Source organism: Aspergillus heteromorphus, assembly GCF_003184545.1.
Source record: "Aspergillus heteromorphus CBS 117.55 chromosome Unknown BO70scaffold_1, whole genome shotgun sequence".
NCBI classification, from domain to species: domain Eukaryota; kingdom Fungi; phylum Ascomycota; class Eurotiomycetes; order Eurotiales; family Aspergillaceae; genus Aspergillus; species Aspergillus heteromorphus.
The window spans coordinates 2,672,495-2,695,427 of NW_020290406.1; the positions used below are offsets into that span (position 1 = coordinate 2,672,495).

The 22,933-nt window shown below is 54.9% G+C and overlaps 11 protein-coding genes across 11 annotated transcripts; 8 read left to right on the forward strand and 3 right to left on the reverse strand.

Moving 5' to 3' along the window:
• Window positions 1-115: 115 nt before the first annotated feature.
• Window positions 116-1,577, forward strand: BO70DRAFT_425511 (uncharacterized protein; the record flags this gene model as incomplete). The annotated part of the gene is made up of 6 exons (XM_025547697.1): window positions 116-226; window positions 286-373; window positions 425-549; window positions 609-728; window positions 785-1,005; window positions 1,058-1,577. The coding sequence occupies 6 exons, from the start codon at window positions 116-118 to the stop codon at window positions 1,524-1,526; spliced, it is 1,134 nt and encodes a 377-aa protein (XP_025404596.1). The 3' UTR covers window positions 1,527-1,577.
• A 230-nt stretch (window positions 1,578-1,807) lies between these two features.
• BO70DRAFT_357981 (phosphopantothenate--cysteine ligase CAB2) lies at window positions 1,808-3,728 on the forward strand. Its single transcript, XM_025542182.1, has 2 exons — window positions 1,808-2,454; window positions 2,505-3,728. The coding sequence occupies exons 1-2, from the start codon at window positions 2,271-2,273 to the stop codon at window positions 3,527-3,529; spliced, it is 1,209 nt and encodes a 402-aa protein (XP_025404597.1). The 5' UTR covers window positions 1,808-2,270; the 3' UTR covers window positions 3,530-3,728.
• Window positions 3,729-3,939: 211 nt separating this feature from the next.
• On the forward strand, window positions 3,940-4,657 carry BO70DRAFT_20513 (uncharacterized protein). Its single transcript, XM_025538623.1, has one exon. The coding sequence runs from the start codon at window positions 4,103-4,105 to the stop codon at window positions 4,532-4,534; it is 432 nt and encodes a 143-aa protein (XP_025404598.1). The 5' UTR covers window positions 3,940-4,102; the 3' UTR covers window positions 4,535-4,657.
• On the forward strand, window positions 4,658-6,429 carry BO70DRAFT_20514 (glycosyltransferase family 31 protein). Its single transcript, XM_025538624.1, has 2 exons — window positions 4,658-5,785; window positions 5,850-6,429. Exons 1-2 carry the CDS (start codon window positions 4,781-4,783, stop codon window positions 6,168-6,170), a joined length of 1,326 nt encoding a protein of 441 aa, XP_025404599.1. The 5' UTR covers window positions 4,658-4,780; the 3' UTR covers window positions 6,171-6,429.
• Window positions 6,430-6,688: 259 nt separating this feature from the next.
• Window positions 6,689-8,328, reverse strand: BO70DRAFT_403226 (polysaccharide deacetylase family protein; the record flags this gene model as incomplete). The annotated part of the gene is made up of 4 exons (XM_025547033.1): window positions 6,689-7,023; window positions 7,097-7,182; window positions 7,276-8,186; window positions 8,296-8,328. 4 exons carry the CDS (start codon window positions 8,326-8,328, stop codon window positions 6,689-6,691), a joined length of 1,365 nt encoding a protein of 454 aa, XP_025404600.1.
• A 74-nt stretch (window positions 8,329-8,402) lies between these two features.
• On the reverse strand, window positions 8,403-10,919 carry BO70DRAFT_384248 (DEAD/DEAH box helicase; the record flags this gene model as incomplete). The annotated part of the gene is made up of 9 exons (XM_025545642.1): window positions 8,403-9,087; window positions 9,137-9,285; window positions 9,334-9,527; window positions 9,581-9,732; window positions 9,779-9,858; window positions 9,902-10,262; window positions 10,308-10,443; window positions 10,488-10,545; window positions 10,594-10,919. 9 exons carry the CDS (start codon window positions 10,917-10,919, stop codon window positions 8,798-8,800), a joined length of 1,746 nt encoding a protein of 581 aa, XP_025404601.1. The 3' UTR covers window positions 8,403-8,797.
• A 904-nt stretch (window positions 10,920-11,823) lies between these two features.
• On the reverse strand, window positions 11,824-12,630 carry BO70DRAFT_20543 (uncharacterized protein). Its single transcript, XM_025538626.1, has one exon. The coding sequence runs from the start codon at window positions 12,372-12,374 to the stop codon at window positions 11,892-11,894; it is 483 nt and encodes a 160-aa protein (XP_025404602.1). The 5' UTR covers window positions 12,375-12,630; the 3' UTR covers window positions 11,824-11,891.
• BO70DRAFT_357983 (pantothenate kinase) lies at window positions 12,614-14,633 on the forward strand. Its single transcript, XM_025542183.1, has 4 exons — window positions 12,614-12,932; window positions 13,054-13,336; window positions 13,392-13,884; window positions 13,934-14,633. The coding sequence occupies exons 1-4, from the start codon at window positions 12,717-12,719 to the stop codon at window positions 14,235-14,237; spliced, it is 1,296 nt and encodes a 431-aa protein (XP_025404603.1). The 5' UTR covers window positions 12,614-12,716; the 3' UTR covers window positions 14,238-14,633.
• Window positions 14,634-16,819: 2,186 nt separating this feature from the next.
• BO70DRAFT_20571 (uncharacterized protein) lies at window positions 16,820-18,239 on the forward strand. The gene has a single exon (XM_025538628.1). The coding sequence runs from the start codon at window positions 17,074-17,076 to the stop codon at window positions 18,136-18,138; it is 1,065 nt and encodes a 354-aa protein (XP_025404604.1). The 5' UTR covers window positions 16,820-17,073; the 3' UTR covers window positions 18,139-18,239.
• A 214-nt stretch (window positions 18,240-18,453) lies between these two features.
• On the forward strand, window positions 18,454-19,980 carry pigc (phosphatidylinositol N-acetylglucosaminyltransferase; the record flags this gene model as incomplete). Its single annotated transcript, XM_025539017.1, has 2 exons — window positions 18,454-18,778; window positions 18,836-19,980. 2 exons carry the CDS (start codon window positions 18,454-18,456, stop codon window positions 19,978-19,980), a joined length of 1,470 nt encoding a protein of 489 aa, XP_025404605.1.
• A 725-nt stretch (window positions 19,981-20,705) lies between these two features.
• Window positions 20,706-22,275, forward strand: BO70DRAFT_282029 (glycosyl hydrolase, family 18; the record flags this gene model as incomplete). Its single annotated transcript, XM_025539033.1, has 4 exons — window positions 20,706-20,782; window positions 20,844-21,136; window positions 21,253-21,856; window positions 21,960-22,275. The coding sequence occupies 4 exons, from the start codon at window positions 20,706-20,708 to the stop codon at window positions 22,273-22,275; spliced, it is 1,290 nt and encodes a 429-aa protein (XP_025404606.1).
• Between the last annotated feature and the right edge of the window lie 658 nt (window positions 22,276-22,933).

The window sequence follows — 22,933 nt, forward strand, 5'->3', positions numbered from 1 at the left end:
CTCCTCCACACAGTCAGAGCTTACTGGCTCCGACACCGATACTGACTCCAATATCATAGCATCTACCGATTCTATTATTGAGTGCATGCTGCTTTCCAGTAGTTTACTAGCAAACATGACGCTCGAAGAGACCGGCGAGTCGAACCTCCTCAGCAACTCAGATCTGCTGAGGAAGATCGACAGGCTCCGCGAGAAGAACGTCGGCAAGCATGTTCCCCTCCCTCAGGTAAGATGTCCCGGTCCATTACTGCATTACTTTGACCTCACAGGCTGATGATTCCACAGCTGGTCGTGGTCGGAGACCAGAGCTCCGGAAAGTCGTCTCTTCTGGAAAGTCTCACCAAGATACCTTTCCCCCGTGACCTGGGGCTCTGTACTCGCTACGCAACCCAGATCACCTCCCGTCGCGAAGCAGAAACATAAGTTGATATCCGCATTCTTCCGGGTCCCGACGCGTCTGAATCTCATATAAAACAACTGCAGACGTTTCACAAAACCTTGAAGCATACTCGGGATTTCCGCTCCCAGTTTCCAGCTATCTTGAAGGAGGTGAGGCTCACCTATAGTGTAGTAAATACCGACGATATCCATGCTGATGAGTTCGAAAGGTCAATTTTCGCATGGGCATTCGAAGTGATCTCTCTTCCACCGAAGGGACTGTCTTTAGCAGAGATGTGCTTCGCATCGAGCTGTGCGGTCCCTCCGAAGATTACCTGACTGTGATCGATGTACCGGGAATCTTCAGAGATCCCGCAGGCGGAATCACGACTGATCAGGACTCAAGTCTCGCGGTCTTGACTTAGGGAACTTTGGGGGAGATATTCTCTCCAGCGCCTTCAGAGAGCAAACGAGCAAGTGGGAGGCAATGGCTATGGATTATGTGAGCAAGATTATCATGGTCATCCACCAGTTCTGCTTCATGGCGTTGGAAAGGGTTTGCGTCAACAAGCAACTCCAGGAGAAAATCTGGTCCAACATGCTTTATGGGCTTTTGGAGCGATATAAGTCGGCCATGTCCCAGGCAGCATTCCTCCTATCTGTCGAAAGGAACCTGCAGCCGTATACCCTCAACCATTACTTCAAACGACACTCTTCAAAAGCTGCGTGTTGCCCGACTGAGCAAGACTTTGGAAGGCAACGCTCGGAAGGTGTTGAAGACTGGTACACACGGGAGCATCGTGGTCTCCCAAAATCTTGTCGTCGACTTGGAGACTGTCAAGCAGACAGCCACTAATCAGAGCAATGTGGAATTCATCATGGAGGAAATCCATGATGGTCTCTGGGCTTATTACAAGGTTGCACGCAAGCGATTTGTGGACAACATCTACATGCAGGCCGTGGATCACTGTTTGTTGACTGGATCTGGCAGCCCGCTCAAAGTCTTCAGTCAAGAATGGGTGCTCACTTTGAATGCGGATCAGTTGGAGGCAATGGCAGGCGAGTCCCCGATGACCAAATCACGACGGGCGATCTTGACGCAGAAGGTGGCGGAATTGAAGGCCGCCGTACAGATCCTGATGTCCTGATCATGATACGTACCAAGATTTAATTCGTCTGGTCTTCTACCAGCGTGTAATCATCGAGCAGCTTGCAGGTAGGACAGAGAATAAGATGTTTTGTTTTGTTTTGTTTTGTTTTGTTTAGTTCGTGGACAGATCAGTTCGTAAGCAGAAGCGGCCGACCGAAAGCGGAAAGAACCGAGGATCGGCGATTAGATGCGTCATGCCCCGAAGGCGGTGAGGAGCCCCTCTCGGCGAGAAGAGAAAGTGAGAGGCCGACGGCGACAAGTTTCCAGCATCGCCGTCCACTCGCCATCTCCTTGGGGACACCTCATCTGCAAGACGCTTCGTCTTATTGCTGTTGATCTCTTACCGTCTCCGCGATCATTTCCATACCACGAACGAGGCAACCGTTCCAGTGCCCGAGGCCCAATCGTGGAAGGTTGACCTGCCTGCTATACCCATCCAAGCGTGCTCCGAACTACCCGGCATATGTCAGAATATAGCAGACGCCATTTCTTATAAATCCGGCCATCTTCGCTGTCGTCGACCGTCTATCCTCCGGCTGCGATAAATAAAATCTCTTCACCAGGCGGTCGTTGTTTGCCAGTCCCCGCGCTGTCCCCCGCGAGTTCTGCCAGTGCCCCTCCTGTTTCGCTTGGATAGATCCACTCGCACTGTTGATCGCATCGATAGACCGTGGCATTGAATATATTGGATAGTCTCACCTTGATCGCATTAGTTTGAACATACCCTCCATCGCCCAACATCATGACCTCCGCCCCCACACCCGACATGACGCCCGCCGAGGCCGAGTCGGTCTACTTCAACAACTACCCTCCCCCCAAGTCCCTCCCGAAACACGAGGCCCTCGCCCGGGCCTTCGTCGACTATCATGTCCAAGCGAACCGGCGCCTCGTCCTCGTGACCTCCGGCGGCACCACAGTTCCTCTCGGTTCGTGGGATGGATCGTGCACCCGAAAATGACTTCTGACCGATGTGCAGAGAACCAAACCGTTCGCTTCATTGACAACTTCAGCGCGGGCACGAGAGGTGCCGTGTCGGCGGAATACTTTCTCCAGCAGGGGTATGCGGTGATCTTCCTGCACCGGCAGTTCAGTCTGCTGCCGTACTCGCGGCATTACAGTCACTCGACCAACTGCTTCCTGGACTTCATGGACGAGGAGCCGGTGCCGGACGTGGAGGGGGCCAGCGAGTCGGATCACCGGCCGATCGTGGTGCGCAGCGAATACCAGGACCAGATGCGGGACGTGCTGCGGAAGTACCGGTACGCCAAACGCAACAACCTCCTCCTGTTGCTGCCTTTCACCACCATCTCCGAGTATCTCTTTGAGCTGCGGTCGCTGGCCCAGCTCATGAGGCCGCTGGGCTCCAACGCGCTGTTTTACCTGGCGGCGGCGGTGAGCGATTTCTTCATCCCCAGCGACCGGATGTCGGAACACAAGATCCAATCGTCGGAACTGCCGGAGCATCTGTCCCAGGGCCAGGCGACCGACGGGTCGGACATCTACACGGGCGGGCTTGAGGCGCAACAACCGTCGCGGAGCAAGAGACTGGTCATCGATCTAGATCCGGTGCCCAAGTTCCTGCACCGGCTGGTGGACGGGTGGGCGCCGGACGGTAGCATGGTGGTATCGTTCAAGCTGGAGACCGACCCGAACCTGCTGGTGTACAAGGCGCAGACGGCGCTGCGGCGATACGCGCATCACCTAGTGATTGGGAATCTACTGACGACGCGCAAGTGGGAGGTGGTATTCGTGACGCCGGACGCGCCGCACGAGCGTTGGATCCGAGTGCCGAAGTCGCGGCGCAGCAAGAGCATTTCCGGCAGCGAGGCGCAGGTCGGGCTGGCGGAGGCCAAGCGGGCGGGCGACTCGGCGTCAGGGGAAACCAGTGGGGGGCAGCAGGGTGAAAAAACCACCTCGGAGGGGGTGGAGATCGAGAGTCTGATCATTCCGGAGCTGGTGCTGCTGCACTCGAACATGATCGCGAAACACTCTCCGCAGTAGAGAGTAGAGAAGCCTAGACGTACGGGGGGGGCACTTTTGTGGGCAACGTGGTGGTGGACGCCGGGGAACGGAGAAAGGGTTTCAAGGGGCCGTTCGGAGACTACGGGAGCAGATATAGTGTATCTAGTAACCCTGAGGCAAGAGGGTCCTCGCCAGATAGATTAATAGGGGTCTGAAACTCCATCTGGCCCTGTCAGCGTAGGAGATTGAACACATGTCTCTTCCTCTTAATATATTGTCTGTTTCTCGGGTGGTTGTCATAAGACTGCGGAATTAATGTCAATGATGAGTCGATGCTCATCCCCTGCCAGGGGCAACCCAATTCAAAAACATTCCCACTTTTTCTCTCCTTTCTTTGTGACTGATCATCTTCCCCACCACCACCACCACCACCACCACCACCACCATCACCATCACCACCATGCTCACGCACAAATCACATCCCCATGTGGCCTCGCGTCTGACAGCTTAGCTACTTAGCGGCCGTCAGGGGCGGGTTTCAGGTTCGCAGCTCCTCCCCAACCCATGGTTAGGCCAGCCTAAGCGCCGTGGGACCCCGACTAGCGAGTAGCGATGGGCCATCCTCGCATTCTCCAGCCATTATTCGGGGGCCATAGCCAGGCTAACGCGTCATCGACAGTCAGTGTGAGAAATCCAGATCGCCCGCTGCGTGAGCCGATCTTCGCCTGCCTACGTGCCTTCCTACGTCGCCATCTCCACGCGAAACACAATAGTTCTTATACCCTCCCGAGTCGATCCTCCTCCTCCTCCTCCTCATCCCCAGTTCTCCTCCAGCTGTCCTTTTTTTTTTTTTTGCTGCTGCTGGTGCTGCTGCTCCTCCTCCTGCTCCTTTCCCCCCTCCTCGGCCCCATTCTTCCCCTCCACCGACCGCCAGGGGACCCGATCCATCTGTCTCACACTACCGACGTTCCTGCCCGTCCCCAGGAATCCCACCGCACCACGAGTAGGGGTGGATTGAATTGCATTATTGGCAGACCAACATAAACAGAAAATGAAAAAACGCTTTTCGTCTATCTGGAGGACCGGTCCATAGATAATCAATCGTCGTTTCAGTTTTTTCCTGCTTTCTCCTCCCTCCTCCTCCTCCTCCACCACCCGCTGCAGGTCGGCTCTCCGAAACAACCACCAACGCAACCGCAAACCACCGTCGCTCATCCTCCCTCGTCACCTCCCCGATCCCCGATCCCCGATCCCTACGCTCCTGCGCACGCGCGCAAGCCGACAATAATAATGGTGCTCCGTCGCTCCCGTCGCATCGCCCTCGTCTCCTCTCTCCTGGGCCTCTTCCTCCTCTACCACTTCGTCTCGCTCCGCCCGGAGCTCTACACCCGCACCTATGACGCGACCGCCGCCGCCGCCGGTCACCACCGCACCGGCTCCGCCAGCGAAACCGCCGAATGCCCCGTCCTCCCCGGCATGGAAGACGTGCTGGTGGTGATGAAAACAGGGGTGACCGAATCCCTCGACAAAGTGCCGGTGCACTTCCAGACCACGCTGCGCTGCGTGCCGAACTACATCATCTTCTCGGACTTCGAGGAGGAGATCCAGGGCGTCAAGATCCACGACGCCCTCCGCACCATGGACACCGTCGTGAAGGAAACGGTCGCCGACTTCGACCTCTACAACCGGCTGCGCGAGCAGGGCCGCGCCGGCCTCGACAACTCCGACTTCGCCGACGAGGCCAACTCCAACATCGGCAAGCCCAACAACCCGGGCTGGAAACTCGATAAATGGAAATTCCTCCCCATGGTCCAGCAGGCCCTCCTCCACAAGGACAACGCCAAATGGTACGTCTTCATGGAGGCGGACACCTACTTCTCCTGGCCCACCCTCCTCGAATGGCTAGCCCACTTCGACCCCAGAGAACCTCACTACATCGGCACCGAGACCCAGATCGCAGATGTCATCTTCGCTCACGGCGGCTCCGGCTTCATCGTCTCCAACCCCGCCATGCAGCTCGCCACAAACGAGTACGCGACCCGCACCATCGAGCTGAACGAATACACCGACTGGCACTGGGCCGGCGACTGCGTCCTCGGTAAGGTCCTCGCCGACGCCGGCGTCAGCCTGCACTACTCGTGGCCGATTCTCCAGAATTCCAACGTCGGCGAGCTCGACGAGTTCGCCAAGGGCTTCTACCGCAACCCGTGGTGCTTCCCCGCCGTCGCTTTCCACCATCTCAGCAAGCGCGAGATCCAAGATCTGTACGCCTTCGAGAAACGCAGAAGACAAGAGGTGAGCCCCCCCGCCCCAATACCCCCCCCCTAAAATCCCCCCAAGCTAACAGATTAATACCCAGACGGACAACCCCATCCTCCTTCACCGCGACGTCTTCAAAGAACTCATCTACCCCGAACTCTCCAACGTGCGCGACAGCTGGGACAACCTCTCCGACCAGGAAAACCCCGCCATCACCACCTTCCACGAATGCCAGACCCTCTGCGCCGCCACCCGCCACTGCGCCCAGTTCGTCATCCGCGACGGCGTCTGCTTCACCGGCGAGACCCCCCGGCTGGGAACGAGTAACCCCGCTGCTCGTTCGGGTTGGGTGCTCAGCACGATCGAGAATATGATTGATCATGCGCCGCGCTGCTCGAAGCCCGATTTCGGGTTGAGGTGATTCTTTTTCTTTCTGTCTCTCTGAATCGGGTTCGGGTACGGATTCGGAGGAGAGTCTGGGTCTGGGTCAGGGTCTGGATTCCAATTCGGATTTTTGATATTCGTCGGTATGGTATTGATATGGTTTTCATTGATGTTCGCGGGACGAGGCATTCGTTACTTTCTTTCTTCCTTCTTTCTTTCTTCTTTCTTCTTTTGATTCGATTCTACATGTTCGCTTCTAAAAGGGTATGTTTGTTTTTGTATTAGTATAGATTTTATTACTCTGGTCGAGCCTGTTCGTGGCATGGCATCGCATTGCATAGGCGGTATGCAGTGAGGGCGTTTGGGCGGTCTGTTCTTCTGTTCTGTCTGTTAAAAGCTTGGTCCTGTCTACAGCATCCGCATCAGGCGTCTGGCACTGTTGGTGCTTTATCCAGAACTCATTTTTCATTTTCATTTTCATTTTCTTTCACTTCCGTCAGTCAGCGTTCAAGCTATCCGGTATCAATTGAACCCAACCACAGACAAGGAAAAACATCAAGGAACTGAAATCTTCAACGGCGGACTATTCGGATCCTCCAGACATTGGTCGATCCGCATGATGGTCGCGTTCATGCTTTTCACAAACTGGATTATCTCCCGGAAGTAGCTCACGGTAGTCGGACTGAGGAAATGCATGACCGCCAGGTTTCCGCCGAGCTTGACGTCTCGGATGAACGCCTCGCGCTGTTTCTCGGGCGTCTTGGTGCCCGCCCACAGCCAGTCCTCGATGTCCACGCTCCAGTTGATGATCTGGGGGTCTTTGATGTAGTATGCGAGACGTTGTCGGGTTCTTGCGCCGATGGTGCCGTACGGGGGACGGAAGTAGCGAGCTGTCGGTCAGTCAACATACAGACTCAAAAAAAGGACAGGAAAAGGAAGCGAAGAAAAAAAGAGTAGACGTACTTTCAATCCCCAGAATCTGTTGAAACGACTTGATGTTCTCCACGATCTCGCGGTCAATCTCGGCCGTCGACCCCAAGCCTTCCAGCCTGCAAGACATCAGCCTCACAACCCCAACACCACATCTCCAAAACCACCCCCAATCCACCCAAAACGAAACGGGAAAAAAAAAGTATACTAACTTCCGATGCGTATCCGAATGCAACGCGACCTGATGCCCCCTCCTCAACATCTCCCTATAAACCGCCGAGAAGTTTGTCTCCGCATCCCTCAACCCCATGCCAACAACAAAAAACGTAACCATGATGCCCTCCTCTTCCAGAATCCGCATAACCTCCTGCGCCAACCCAGGCTGTCCATCATCAATGCCGAACGCAAACGCCCCCGGCCTCGAACACCTCAACGCCACGTTCCCATTATCCAGCCTGGGTGGGACAGGAAAGGCCTTCGGAACAGCAGCCGCGTCGACGATCTCGACGCGGAAGAGCGTCACAGACTCGGGCGTATAGAAGCCGCCGAACGCGATGGATAGGGTCCGGGAGGAGTTGATGTGGAAGTGCGAGAGCGGGATGTAGATGTGGTTGTTGTGGGCGTAGCGGGATGCGTCGAGCGAGTCCCAGGTCTCCGGGAAGGGGTGGAGGGAGGCGTTACAGGAGGGATTGTTTTGGGTAAGGGAGATGGTGAAGTGTGGGGATCCGGAGAGGTGGATGTGCAGGTGCTGGTTGGTGTGGATGTGGGGGTTGAGGTTGAAGCATGTGGCTGCGCTGAGTTGCGTGTGGTAGTATTGGTCGGGGTCGGTGGGGGAGAGGCGGATGGAGTTGGGCCCGTGGGTGAGGGGCAGGCCTTCCAGTGCGCCATGCCAGAAGCCTAGGGCGTTGTGGGTTTTGTGGGTGAAGGTGTCGATGAGGAAGGGGGGAGGGGGGCGAGGAGGGCGGTGGTGGTGGTGATGGCTTTGAGGGTGAGGGTCAGGGTGAGCGCGATGGTGAAGATCGTATGCAAGTTCATGGTGCTGGGTAGCGGCCGGGGTGGGGAATAATGAGTGGAAACAAAAGAAAGTGTTTGAGGGCAGTTTATATGTGGAATGATGTTTATACTGATGGTGGTAGAGTGTAGAGGGTAGATCGCATGGCTATGTTGCTATGCAGGAAGGAACAGCAGGTGCACTCTAGGAAGGCACGATACGAAGACGTTAGAGCCTATACAGCATCATCATCATCATGTCCTTCATGTCCCATCTCAGTGTCCAGAGCTTGAGAATCCAATCGCTGTTAACAGAAAAGAGATTGATTCATTATTAACTATCCCATCTAGACAAGAGACATCGCAAGCCAACCCTCCCGAACCACCTCCCAACATGACTCCGTTGGTTGGATATCTGCAGCAAGCTCAGATCTATTGCCTCCAACAAAGGCCAGTCCATCCCGGGCTTCTTTAGATTTCCGAGGCTCGTTCAAGGCGAGAAAGACTGCGAAGCCTTGCTTGAACTATAGGGCTGGAAATCTCAGCAACAGATTGCACGTTTGACCCGGCCGGAGCGTAGGGTTGAAAGTGGAAACAAACGAAAAGGCATTCAAAGATCAACTCGCCATCCACCGACCCGGTCCTTCAACCAGAGCCCTGTCTGCTGAATGCCTTGCGAGAGGTGGTGCGAGACACATTCGTGACAGGTCCCAGTTGTCAGACCGGGAAGCAGCGACCATTGAACTAGAAATCCCAGTTAGGGTTCGCCACAGGCGCCTCATCAGGCTCCCCCATAGGAATTCCGCCCCAAGCACCGTCGTCATCAGCAGTAGTCCCTTCGTTCTCCTTCTCGTCGTCGGTATCGTCGTCAAAGGTGACAAGGTTATCGGCCGGACGATAGGACTCGAGAAAATCGGGGATTTTCTGCTTGCTCTCGAGCAAGATCTTGACCAGATCCGGCGCAAGCTCGGCGTTCTTGCCCTCTTCGTAGAAGGAAGTCGCGAGGCCCTCGTTGCCAATACGCGCAGTACGTCCTAGTATCCGGCATTAGTCTTGCTTTATTTTCCCGGCATGTGGACGCACCAATTCGGTGAATGTACTCATTAATTCCCCCATGCGAGGCACTAGGCAAATCAAAGTTGATGACATGCATGACGTTCTTGATGTCCAGCCCGCGAGCCGAAACGCCGGTGGCAACGAGGATCGGACATTTAGCAGTCTTGAACGCACGCCTATCGCGTCATCAGCAGCTGTCCAGCACTTGGCTTCATTGAACTTACAAGGCATCCTCACGCTCACGCTGGGTGCGATCGGAATGGATGGAGGTACTGGGAAGTCCCATGTTGAACAAATAGTCGTCCAAGAAATCAGCCTGACTCTTAGAGTTGACGAAAATCAAGGTACGGGAAGGTGGCATTGACAGCAGCAGGTCATAGAGAGCCTGTTTCTTAAGATGGGGCTCTGCGTAAACAATCTACACGACAGTATTGTTAATGCAGCTTCATGAGATATGGCTGACACTCTTACGCTCTGGTCAACGTTGACGTGCGTGCTGCCCGGACGTCCGATGCGCACGCGAACGTGGTCGTCAGCAAGGAACTTGCGAGCCAACTGACGGCATTCCTTGTTGAAGGTTGCTGAGAACATCATGTAGCGATGATCGGCATCCTCGTTGATATCTATGTTGTCAGCACTACGAAGCATTCGGTGGTGAGACACACATACCACCACCGGACATGATCTTGTTAAAGTCGGTTTCCCAGTCAGCGTCCAGAAGCTCGTCTGCCTCGTCGATGATGGTATACCTGATCATGTTAGTGGCGAATGATATCAAACTTCGAAACTTACTTGACACGACGGAGGGAAAGGATGTGCGGCTTATCCATAAAGTCGAGCAGTCGACCAGGGGTTGCAATCAGGATATCACAGCCGCGCTGCAACTCCTCTCGCTGGTCACGAGTCGGCGCACCACCGTAGACAACGCAGGGGCGCAGCATGGAGCGGTAGCACAAGCGACGTGCCTCATCAAAAATCTGAGTCGACAGCTCACGGGTAGGGGCAACTATCAGAACCAATGGTTCGGCCCGAACAGCGTCGAGGCTGGGGTCGTAACCAGCTGCCACGTTGGGACGGGGAGCCGCGAGCTTCTTTGCCTTTCCCATCAGCTGAGAAAGAACAGGGATGAGAAACGCGGCGGTCTTTCCAGAGCCTGCTTCGGTCAGGATGCTACTTTCTGCAATTGGATATCACTTACCGGTCTGAGCAATGGCAATCAGGTCGTGGCCGGTGAGAACGGCAGGAATGCAGTACGCCTGGATAGGAGTGGGGAGCTCATAGCAGCACAAGCGGATGTTCTCACGGACGATCGGGTGAAGACCAGCGTCGTCGAACTAAACGATTAGACAAGCAGTTAATCTTGAGTCGGCTGACTTACACTCTTGACGGGGTTGGGTCTCTCACGACTCTCGGCGATAACCTCGATGTTCTGCAAGCTACGCATCGTCAGTGAGGTCACAGGCAGGTGAGCTCAGTCCACTTACTTTCCAATCTTGAGCCCAGTCCGGTTGATGTAGTCGTTACGGAAGAGCATCTCCTCGAGCTCAGTATTCTGGGGACCGACGTCACCAAACTCATCCTTCCACTCGTACTTGGCGGCCTTCCCTGCCCACTCGGGAAGCGCGTCGTCACCCTCTCCTTCGGGCTGGACCGGGGGGGCCACAGAAGTGTACTTATTGTAGTCGTACCCTTCCGGAGCCACCCAGCCCTTCTCACGAGCAACATTCGCCGCCTCGGTGGACTTGGTGGTCTCATTCCCGGCCGACTCCATCAGAGCCTGGCTCATATCCGACACGTCAATTCCGTCCATGTCCATGTTTAGAACACCAACAGAACCAGACACGCGTTATGGGACAGGGGGGTGGAGGATCTAATCACACAGGATTGTGAGCAGGATATCTAACTAACAGAGAAGGAAAGATACTCACGAAAGGAGACCAGTCCTGCTATGGTGGGAGAAGACAGGTGGGCGAGACAAGGTGGAGGAGGAGAGGAGGGAAGGAAGAAGACAAAAAGGCGGAGGGGAAAGGGGATATAAGAAAACGAAGACGCGAGTCACCACAGGTCAAAACAAAACAGCGAGGAGTGGAGATGAAAGAGCAGAGCCAAACACGGTGCCGTTGGTGGGGGGACAGTGAATGTCAAGGGAAGGTGGAAGGGGAGGTGGAAGTGACAGAAGACCAAACGAGCGGCGGTGGTTTGAAGTGGAAGAGAGTGGAAGAGAGGAAGAGACGGTCTGGCAGGTCAGCAGCCGACCTGCTCGATGCCATAGGCACCCAGTGGCCTGGCGCCATCTGAGACATCGCCAGCTGCCAGATTCACTTCGATCCTCTCATCGGCTGTCAACCATGTCGCTAGGAATTCTTGCCATGGTATCTAGAAGTGGCAGCTGTTTCCACATGGTATCAAGCGTAATGATCAAGGATGAGTGACAAGAAGGATGAGAGCCAAGTGGCTCAAACCAATGGATCAGACCAGAACTTGATGGTGGTCTGGCACTCACTGTCTAGTAGGCTCTTAACAAAAGGTAAGGCAGCCATGCTTATTGTGGGCAGACAGAGGCCTATATCCGTTTGACTGGAGTACAGGAAACAGTTCTCATCTATGGCCTTGTGATGAGTCGGTGAGCGAACCTTCATTGTCCAAGCCTGTCTGGGCTGGGGGTGTACGAGTTCAGATATGCAGCAAGCCGTGTACACCAGCAATGGGCTTCAATTGTAGCATAGTTGGCGTAACCGTCCGGATCCTGGGGGCTTACTTGAGGGTCTGAGGATAAGGTCCTTCATTGGATTGTCCAAAGCCAAGTAGATTTCTCTTCGTTGCGGTAGATAAGTATATATGTGCTTGGTTTAAATTGTATATGCAGGTGATTGGGTGTTGAAGATATATTTTGTAGGGAACCAACAGCGATACGGTAACTGAAGTAGTACCACGCACTACGTACGTCATTGGTCCATGCTGACGAACGAGAACTTGACGTAGAAATACCAGGGAGGGAACAGGAACATATCATTGCAACTGCCTGACCCTCGGACTGCCTGGACAGTGGTGCTTTTAGTCGAATCTGATATCGGGAACCCCCTGATGAGAGTGGATCTTCAGATCCGACGTGGGGTCGGTGCCTGGATCCTGCCTGCCTGCCTTGCGGCCTGACAGCCTGACAGACTAGCAGCCGAGCAGCCTCAGGTGTCCACCCGGATTGGGCGACGTCATTGGCCACCCCCTCCAGGCAGGATGCAGGCCATCCCTGCAGAAGACATACCATCGCGATGCCGCATCGGTCAACACGCCACAGTCAAGGGATTGCGCGTGTTTGATGACATCTCATAAGCCGCCGCAGCATCAGCAGAGTGACTTGACTAAGTAGTAAGAGCGCTCGGTTCCACCCGACCTCAACAAAAGCCAACAGAAGCGGGCAGAAGGAGATATACGCCGTAGGGGCCAGCACGGGATCCCATTGCCCCGAGATGGCAACCTCAACCACCCCCCATCCCCCGGTACGCCCTCCGCTAGTCCTGTCATTAATTATTATCACCCCTCATATCCCCTGATCTCTCCCGACCACTCCTCCCCTCCCATTTTTATGCCATTGAAGCCCACGCGACACATGGCCTCCTCAAACCCCCCTCCCGCCCCCCGCGGCGGTCGCCTAGAGAAGGCCATCACCAACCCTGGAGCTGTCAAGATCAACGTCAAGGGCGCCTTCATTGTCGACGATGATCCCCGATCCAAGAGTCCCGTCCGCACCGATGGCGTCCATTACGAGGGTCACGATATTCGTCTCCCCCATCACACCGGCCTGGTCAGCCATGTTGCGGTAGATGTGAGTGCGGCCCTTTTTTTTTTTTCCCTGTCTTCCGCGGTTCCCCGCACAGTAGCTCCCCGCAGTTGCAACAGAACACCATTTCGGCGCATCTCACTGACCTTGCTTCTCTCGACTGCAGATTGGCGGTTCGCTGGCGAAACTAGTCTATTATACCCGAGAGCTGGACTCTGTCGACAATGGCGGCCGCCTCAACTTCATCAACTTCGAGACCTCCCGCATAGACCTGTGCCTCGACTTCATCAAGCAGCTGAAAGAGGAGCATGAGAAGCTCGGCGGCCCGTCGGGACAGGAGCTCTGCGTGATGGCCACGGGCGGAGGAGCTTACAAGTATTACGATAAGCTGAAGGAGACCCTCAAGATTGACATAATACGGGAGGATGAGATGGAATGTCTCATCACGGGTACGTTGCACGCGTTGCATTGAAGAAAATAGCGTCTAACTGGGCACTCACGCAGGCCTCGACTTCTTCATCACCGAGATCCCCAACGAGGTCTTTACCTACAGCGAGACAGAGCCGATGCAGTTTGCCGAGGCCCGACCGGATGTCTACCCGTACCTATTAGTCAACATCGGCTCCGGAGTGTCCATGATCAAGGTGTCGGGCCCCAAGCAATTTCAACGTGTGGGCGGAACGCACCTGGGAGGCGGTACATTCTGGGGCCTGATGTCGCTGTTGACGGGTGCCCGCACCTTCGACGACATGCTGGCCATGGCCGACCGGGGGGACAACAGCGGGGTAGACATGCTTGTCGGGGACATCTACGGCATGGACTACAGCAAGATCGGGCTGAAGCACACCGCCATTGCCAGCACGTTTGGCAAGGTGTTCCGCATGAAGAACCAAGTGGATGGCGACGGGCCGGAGGAATCCGGCGAAAGCGGAGAAAGCAACGGCGAGCCGATGTTCCAGTTTGAGGACATGAGCAGGAGCCTGCTGTATGCCATCAGGTGCGTTGTCATATTTGCCTTGCGTCTGCAGCTATCTAACATCCTCCAGTAACAACATCGGCCAAATTGCGTATCTGCAGTCGGAAAAGCACCAGGTCAAGCACATCTACTTCGGCGGCTCATTCATCCGAGGCCACCGGCAGACCATGAACACGCTGTCGTACGCCATCAAGTTCTGGTCCAAGGGCGAGAAGCAAGCCTACTTCCTGCGTCACGAGGGGTACATCGGCTCTGTGGGGGCGTTCCTCCGCCGACAGCCCGCCAACTGGGGGCGCCGGAACAGCATCGACGAGAAGACCGTGCCGCAGATCGCCCGGGCCGCCGCAGAGGCCCAGCAGCACTCCGATTCCTAACCGTCGTGCCAGCATACTTCGTGATTTCATACTGGACCACGTCCAGTCCATCATTTTGAGCGTTTGATACCCGTTGATTGTGTCGACATTTACATAGTGTCGGTTAGACTTGGCATTTTTGCTATTATAATACTCGAAACTTCTTCTCGGTGTTGCTTCCGTCTGTGCTGTTCCATGCATGCATGCAGCAGTGGATGCCGTTCCGCGAGCACGACCAATGTATAGTGTTCTATTTTCACCCTTCCCATCACTTTCGGGACTTTGTGCCGTGGCATGGTTGTTACTGCCAGAGTGGGTAGTCCAGCCCATGTTAGATGTTTTCTTCGAAGAGCTGGTATCGGGCTTTTTGCAATAGAGGGCTTGTTTGATAAAGCATAGAAATGATTAATATGCGGGGAATAGCACATTGACTTCTTGATTGTTGAACTTGTTGAACTTTATTTGTGAAGAATGTTAAATATAGCCAGTAGCAGTAAGGTTCTATGGCCATACTGTATTATGGGTTAGGGCCAGGGTTTAGCCTGCAGAATGGTAGTGGGTATGAGGGACCATGACCATACCTTATCTGGCCAATCAAGCAACTTAATCCCCGGGTGAGAACCAGTGCATAATATCTAGTAGACGCGGATGATTTAGGCTAATAGTTATTAACCGGTAGATATAGCTAGCTAGCTGTTATTCACCAGATCACCGACTCATCATCTGATTCACAAAATACCATCACTATAAACCCCATCATATTAAGGCCCTTGGCCTCTACCTAGTATACGGAGGACTGACCACACACCTCCCTCTCCTGCGGCGAGAGAGGGTGAAAGATACTTACTACGGAGTACTGGCCACCCATGAAAGATGCCCCTGATCCAAACCTACGGACCCTTCACCGAAGCCTCTATCAGTACTGGTTGGGTATCTAGGAGCAGTGAACCTGTTTCGTTTCACTCTGTACTAGTAGGTAGGTACTAGGTAAGTAGACTTGTCTCGGCTCAGCTATCCCAGCACCTATCCTATCCTATTCTATTCTTGAACCTTCCAGAACTGGAACACAGACACAGCTATCAGGTGCCTTGTGTATCTGTTTCAGTCTGTTGTGGCCTGACGCTTCTAATTGTCTTGGTTTTTGTTCTAGTTATCCAGGTGCTACGCCTGCCTCATACGCCCAAGACATGCGAGAGGTTGGGCTTCGATAAGAGTTTAGTCGGGCATACTCCTCGCCATTGGAGAAGGGAACAGAAGGTGTTTATCTGTCTTGACGATCTCTGATAGATAATCATGATTCTGTGCATCAATGCATATAAGAGGCTAGAGAGTGAAGTAAAGAGGTGAGTGAGAAGTAAAGGAGGGGTGACTGAGAATTAAACAAGGAGTAAGCGGGGAGTGAAGCAGGAGAGAACGAGAGAGAAACAAGAAAGAAGAGAAGGAAAAAAAGAGGCGAGCAAAACATACGGCTGCGTCGCACAGCTGCAGCTAAGCTACGGAGTAGATACTCCGCACATATTTACAGTAAGCTGTTATCTAAAGCCACACCGTGGCCTAGACAGGCCCATCAGGTGGTCTGTTACTCCATGGCAGGGGTGGACATCCTAGTCCTGTCTTACTTCTAAGTAAGCAACAGTAACTAACGGAACTTGTTTGCAGACATTGCAGGGATCAAGCACATTGACCTATCTATCTATTGCAAACCACGGTGACTACTAGTTAGATATAGGTATACCTACTCAGGTAGTAAGTACTTTTGGCACCCGCATAGTCCCAGAATTCTAATACTACCCAGCTACTATTACCCAGAAACGGCATAGCTGTCAGCTCTACATCTACTACTAGGTAAGCACTGGTACCGCTCCAGTACCAGATCCATGCCACTTGACCTGTCACTCCGCAAACCCATGACCTGGTTGGCCAGCACCGGACCGGAGAAATGAGGCGTGTCTGGGTGAGGATGAGCATCCAATTGGGCCTGTCTCCGCCATCGCCGCTTTGCAAGCTGGAACGCTGATAGGATGCAGGCCCTGGAATAAACCGGGTTCGGGGTTGTTTGCTTGTAAAAGTTGCTGGTATGGGCAAGGATGGAGGATTGGATTGGGAAAGGTGATACATTTGCGAGAGCCGGGTGGGAGAGGTAGGTTGAAACATGGCGGGTGAAGGGGGGGGGGGGGTTTGTTTTCTTGTATTTATTGTTGTGGTGAAACTACCTGGTTCGACCATGGTAGGACTGGGTGTAAGTGAGTGGTTGCTGGACTGGACCGAGTTGAAGGTGTTTACTTGACTTAGTCTCAAGTCTGGAGGTTGGTTTGTGTGACTGCAAAAGCCAAACATGGCTGGGGCCATTGGCCAAACAGGACAGTGGATGGCGGCCCTAGGCAGCTTCTGGCAGTGACAGTGTTGATGGCAAAGCCCACATTCACGCCCACGCTACACCCACTCCCCCCCATGCATAACAACGCGTCCTGTCCGGTCCTGCCCGGCCTGGATCCTGACTCTATCTAACGGCGTCTCTTTGTCTCCTGCGGCACGTCTATCTATCTTCATCACGGTAAGCGTACCAAGCAGATCGGCTGCAGCTCCTTGTTAGTTCTTATTTGAATCTAACCCCGCCAGATGAACCGAGCGCTCCCATCTCCCTCGGACAGCAGCGCTGTCATGTTTGTGATGGAAAGGTACATCCCCGCGGTCTTCAGTCTTCAGTCTTCACGCGTAAAGACCAGCTAACCCGCGCCGTGCTGACATCAGGCCCAGACGCAGCTCCCGAAGGATCATCCATACAGAATCTGATAACGAAGAGGAGAAGCCTGTTCTGTCCGAGGCTGAACAACCACCGAACACCACCCGGGCAGAAATGACCCCACAGAGAAACGGAAACCCCACCCCCGACCAGGACGTCGCAGTTCAAGTTGAACCAGTCCCCGTCTTCGGACCGAGGCGCCAGCTCCCCACTTATCTGCTAGCGACGCTGGAGAAATGGCACCGCGAGCATGGTAACGACTTACCCGCCTGCAAATGCGGCGGCCGCGCGCCAATCCTCATCTCGAAGGTGTTCGATCGGCAGGGCCGCGAGCTGGAGCTCGCACGGTACACGGTGGTCAAGCCACGCAAGTATGATGTGCTGGTGCTGCATGAGGCGGTGGGCACGGTGAGATTCGTCCTTTGTGATCCCCCGCAACGCACCGAGGAGGGCACATTCCTCAGACCGTGGTCGGGGTCGCAGCACGGAGATGAGCTGCAGCACTGCGCGGTCCGGGTGTTTGGGTCTTCCATCGACGATATTGTCTATTCGGACCTGGCGTGGGACTACTTGAAGAAGCGCATGGCTGGAGAGACTGCCCAGAGCCGGTCGGTGTCTCGAAATAACACCCCGCCAGAGGAGATCGGAAGAAGACGCATGGCGCTGGTACGTCAGTGTAAAAGAACAAGGGGAAGAGGAGGTGCGGTCACATTACGCACACGGCAGGAAACTTCCTCCAGACGGGTACCGCCGCCCACTCAGGCTGAGAGCTCATTGGAGGAGGAATCGTCGGACGATGAGGAAAAAAGCGTCGCTGCTCCCCCTCCGGCTAAGAAGCCAAAGGCCAAGGAGATGAGTGCTTCCTCGGAAGAGACCAAGCCAGTCCAGGTCGTGTTTCGGGTCGCGCCGCTGACATTGGGCAAACCTTGTCGAAATATCCCCTTGGAGGCTTGTCGGTCCCGACAGGAATTGTTCAAAAAGGCTCAGGATTTCTACCGAGCCCGCGACAAAAACGCCCAGATCGAGTTTCTCGACTGTCAGATCGAGTCCCCGCAGCGAGAGGCATACTGCCTTGTTGAGGACAGTGATGCCGAATTCCTCATGATGGTGGAGCAGGCGCAGAGTTTAAAGGGGAAAGAGCGAGTAGTCGTGAATGTTGTGCCTGGGATGCAGATGTAGGCGGAGACATGATCGGATCATATGGGATAGGTGTGAGCCACTCGGTGGATATACCGCATAGTAACTTATCTTCTCACCAACATGTGGATATCTGATTATTCCTATCTTCACTGCGTCGTAATGCAACTGAGTAGTAGTAGTACTACCGAGTAATGCATGCATAGAGAGCCCCATGACTAAGCACCACGTGCAGGCCAACGAATTCACGTCTACAAACAGCATCGCATCACATCATCTTCCACTCCAATTCCAGATCACGGATCCCAGATCACATCACATCACACCATGCTCCAAGCATGAAGCCCGTCCTGCTCGATGCCTCTGCCCGACTCGCCTCCGCCACTCCCTCCCCCCGTCCCCGTCGAGACCCATCCGTACCGCACCGTGGGCATCAAGTCCTCCGCCGACCCCCCGGATCCCACCCGCCTGGCCCCTGAAGACGCATACTACTCGGCGCTGCCCCGAGCGCGCCCGACCTCCGCCAGCTATGACGATTCCCTGCGCGTGCTGAGCAGCAACTCCGTCGCCGCCCTGCGACCGCCGCCCGCCGTTCCAGGCGTGGGTCGCAAGCTGCGAGGGTCCAGTCGACGGCGACGACGAAAGGGCGCCTGGAAGAAGCTCCTCTGGGTGAAACAATCCTGTACGCCACCCCCAACCATGATCGAACCTCCAATCTGACCATGGCTGATCTCTACAGATCCCGATAACTACACCGACACCGAGACCTTCCTCGACCACCTCCAGCGGAATCCCCGCGTGCGTCCCTACGATTTCTGGCCGCTGGTCTCCGACTCCACCGTCATCGTGCAACATGTCAGCTCGGTCGCCATATTTGTCTGCTGCTTCGTCGGTATCGTGCAGGGCCGCGTGAGTCCCGTATCCGTGGTCTGCTGGGGCAGCGTGGGCACCGCGCTGGGTTGGATCTTCTGGGACTCGTGGATACTGGGGGAACATGCGGAGAACGCGCACGTCGCGGAGCGGGCATTGGAGGGGGACGACGGGTCCAGCTCCAGCTCGATGACCAGCTCGGTGGACCCGAGTCTGCGCGCCAGTCAGAAGGAAAACCAGATGCACGGTCTGGGCTTGACCATGGCGCAGGGTGAGACGAGCGAGCGCGAGCCCGCTCGACGAAACAGCACCGGGTATGTGGGCGACACGGACAATGCGCAGGAGCCTGCGTCGCCTGTGCCTGGGCCGACCGGGGCCGTGAGTGGCGTTTCGCCCAACGCGGACCTGTCGTCGATGTTCTCGTCGCGGAACCGCCAGCGGCTGTCGACGGTCAAGTCGGCGTTTCTGATCTACTTTGCGCTGCTGGGGCTCAGCCCAATCCTCAAGTCGCTTACGAAGTCGACGGCCAGTGACTCGATCTGGGCGCTGAGCTGCTGGCTGCTCATCATGAACATCTTCTCGTTCGACTACGGCAGCGGCGAGGGCGCCGGCGCCACCAAGTTTCCGGCGTCGCTGTCGACCAACGCGGCGGTCATGGCGTCGACGGTGCTCGCATCTCGCCTGCCGTCCACCACCCACGTCTTCAGTCTCATGCTCTTCTCCATGGAGGTGTTCGGCCTGTTCCCCATTTTCCGGCGCCAGCTGCGGCATGTCTCGTGGACGGGGCATGTGCTGTTGACGCTGGCGCTGGTGATCGTGGCCGGCGGCGCGGTGGGCATCACGCTGCGCGGCGGATGGGCGGCGGCGGTGGTTGGGTCGATCCTGGGCAGCATCCTGACGGCGCTGGGCATGGGGGGATGTAGCTGGTGGCTGATCAGTCTTCAGAAGTATAAGAATGTGGTGACGGGGCCGTGGGATCCCGCGCGTCCTATTATACGACGACGGTGGGATTAGCTGGGCGTTGTCCAGTTGTCAGCTGTCCCAGATCCACGTTGCAGCTTGAGCTTTACGATACCCTGTGTTCAGATTATACTAGCGCTGATAATGACATTTGACTTCCCTTGACACCCTCCCGCCTCACTCACAACAGAGATAGCGATCGCAGGCACCGTCTGGTCTACAGCCTAGATACCGCAATAAACTTCGTTCCCTGTCTCGCCCTGTCTTGCCTTGTCTTGTTCAACAATGTGAGCCGGCGCACCGACTTCCGACATGCCACACCAGAAGCAGGAATGCAGTTGGTATGTCAATGATCGAGACCAACAACAACCAAGTTCACCAACATCCGAGCAGGCCCGATCCCTGGCTGTGAACATTTCCCGGGGATTTTGCACCCTGTCTGATTGGGAATAGCGACTCAGCCGACGTACATGCCTGCTGCTCCTGCTCGATCGATCGCCACAGCGTCCAGGCATCCGCAGCAGAATGTTGCTGGCTGACGATACCCCAGACCGATCGGAATGATAACAGACTGGCTAGTTTTTTTTTTTTATTATTATTGTGCTGGTCGCCCGGTCGTCTGCTTCGGTTCTGCTTCGTTGTGTGTTGTCGATGGTGACACGGGTGCTACTGTGACGTGATATCCCATCCTACATCCAGATCAGGCTTCATCTGATCGTTCGCTGGTTGGTTTGGTATCAGCAGAAGCAGCAGCATCAGCAGCATCATCATTAGCAATCATGTTGAAACACCTCGCTCTCGGCCTCCTGGGCCTGCAATCCGTCGCGGCGATGCGCTTCGCCATGTACATCGACGAGTCAGTACCGACCTCGATCTCAACCTGGACAGGATTCTTGACTAACAACGAAGCGATGCAGATACCACACCAACGGCCTCCCTAGCACCGACCAGACGGAAGGCATCTCGCACGCCATCATGGCGTTCGCGCCGTCGACGCTGTTCAACTCGGACTCGCCGGCGCAGTTCACCCCCTTCGAGCCCGTGTCCACGATGCGCAGCCGCTTCGGCCCCAACACCAAGGTGATGATCGCCATCGGCGGCTGGGGCGACAGCTCGGGGTTCTCGCAGGCTGCGACGGATGAGACCTCGCGGAACCGGTACGCGAAGAACGTGGCCGCCATGCTGGATAGTCATGGGTTTGATGGAGTTGGTGCGTCCCCCTTCCGTCGCCCTCTCTCCTCCATCCATCCCCCAATTCCCTCGAACAATCCCAATCTCATTCGGAACCCTCCCCCCCCACCAACAAACCACTAACCACCACACCAGACATCGACTGGGAATACCCCGGCGGCAACGGGCAAGACTACAAACAAACGCCCAACAGCGCGAAAGTGAGCGAAATAACGACCTACCCGCTCTTCCTCTCCGCCATGCGGTCCGCCATCGGCCCCAACAAGACGCTCTCGATCGCCGTCCCGGGCAAACTGGGCGACATGATCGCGTTCACGCCCGAAACCGGTCCTCAGATCTGGCCCTCGGTCGACATGGTCAACGTGATGACGTACGATCTCATGAACCGTCGCAACAACGTCACCATGCACCACACGTCGGTCAAGGACTCGCTACGTACGATCCAGGCGTATGCGGACATTGGGCTAGAGGGGGAGAAGACGAACCTGGGCATGGCGTACTACGCGAAGTGGTTTGAGACGGAGCCCGGGGCGGGCTGTGACGAGCAGCCGCTGGGGTGTAAGACGGTCGTCATGGAGAATGATGATGGGAGTGATAATGGGAAGTCTGGCGCCTTGACCTTCGAGAAGAGTACCATGGGGGCCGCGCCGAAGGATTTGAAAATCAGTTATGATGGTACCTGTGGTGCCGATAAGGGGAAGTGTCCCGATGGACAGTGTTGTAGTCAGTATGGGAACTGGTATGTCTCCTTTCCTTCCTTTGACCCCCTAACCCCCTCCAACACCACACCACAATACACAACAAACAACCAAACACTAACCCTGGACAAAAAAAAAAAACAGCGGCACAACCTCCGACTTCTGCCAAGCAGGCTGTCTCTCCGACTATGGCACCTGCAAGGGCATCTCCCTGACAGACTCCTGGCGCGCTGCCCTCTCCTCCGGCAAGACCGACACCGACCTCGGCGGCCAGTACTACTTCGACTCGCCCAACAATATCTTCTGGACCTGGGATACCGCCGACCTCATCGGGCGGAAGTTCACCGATATCGTCGATGAGAGTAAACTGGGCGGCGTCATGGCGTGGAGTCTCGGTGAGGATACCTTGGCTTGGGAGCATTTGGGGGCCATGCAGGAGGGGGTTAAGGGGCGGTCCTAGCTTAGGTTAACTTGGGAGTGTTTTTTATTTTATTTGGGTTTTTGGGGGGTAGTCCGGGGTGGTGTTTGTTGGGTTGTTGGTTGGTTAGTTGCAGTGGTGAGGGGTGATAGTAGAAGAAGAGTGCATTTCTACAGATGGAGTATACATTATACTGTATATTATGCCAATCAGTCAAGTCAGGTTTTCATATTGGTTGGTGTGCTGTATGTAGTCTTTCTGTATGCTGGGTTCTGTCGATATAGCTGTTCTACTGTAAATTTTCAAGTGTAGAAAAGAGTTCGATAGATAATGTATGCTGTAGCTGTATATAATATACTGTATGATGCTGTAGATTCATAGTATGTACGTATAATATGCCGGATCTTGTATCCTGTCGGGATCTATAAGTAGTATGTGCTGCACGGATGTACTATAAGTGGAGAGAGATAACCATTCATCCCACACTAATCCACATCAATCATCAATCGCAATGAATCATCTCATCTCATCTATCCCATCTATGCCATCTATCCCAACTATCCCATCCATCTCATCCATCTCATCACATTCTCAGACCACCACTCAAATGCAACATGTCAATGTAAATATCAATGTAAATGTAGATGTAGACATAAACAGGTCAGATCGGTGAAACCAGATAGAAAATATATCGTCTCAC

Excerpts from the sequence above, each read along its gene's own strand:
- BO70DRAFT_357981 (XM_025542182.1), top strand. The coding sequence starts at position 2,271 with ATGACCTCCGCCCCCACACCCGACATGACGCCCGCCGAGGCCGAGTCG. Across the intron at positions 2,455-2,504 it reads CGGCACCACAGTTCCTCTCG|AGAACCAAACCGTTCGCTTC; the intron begins GTTCGTGGGATG and ends ACCGATGTGCAG.
- BO70DRAFT_20513 (XM_025538623.1), top strand. The coding sequence starts at position 4,103 with ATGGGCCATCCTCGCATTCTCCAGCCATTATTCGGGGGCCATAGCCAG.
- BO70DRAFT_20514 (XM_025538624.1), top strand. The coding sequence starts at position 4,781 with ATGGTGCTCCGTCGCTCCCGTCGCATCGCCCTCGTCTCCTCTCTCCTG. Across the intron at positions 5,786-5,849 it reads AGAAACGCAGAAGACAAGAG|ACGGACAACCCCATCCTCCT; the intron begins GTGAGCCCCCCC and ends ATTAATACCCAG.
- BO70DRAFT_20543 (XM_025538626.1), bottom strand. The coding sequence starts at position 12,374 with ATGGTATGTCTTCTGCAGGGATGGCCTGCATCCTGCCTGGAGGGGGTG.
- BO70DRAFT_357983 (XM_025542183.1), top strand. The coding sequence starts at position 12,717 with ATGGCCTCCTCAAACCCCCCTCCCGCCCCCCGCGGCGGTCGCCTAGAG. Across the intron at positions 12,933-13,053 it reads TCAGCCATGTTGCGGTAGAT|ATTGGCGGTTCGCTGGCGAA; the intron begins GTGAGTGCGGCC and ends TCTCGACTGCAG. Across the intron at positions 13,337-13,391 it reads GATGGAATGTCTCATCACGG|GCCTCGACTTCTTCATCACC; the intron begins GTACGTTGCACG and ends GCACTCACGCAG.
- BO70DRAFT_20571 (XM_025538628.1), top strand. The coding sequence starts at position 17,074 with ATGACCCCACAGAGAAACGGAAACCCCACCCCCGACCAGGACGTCGCA.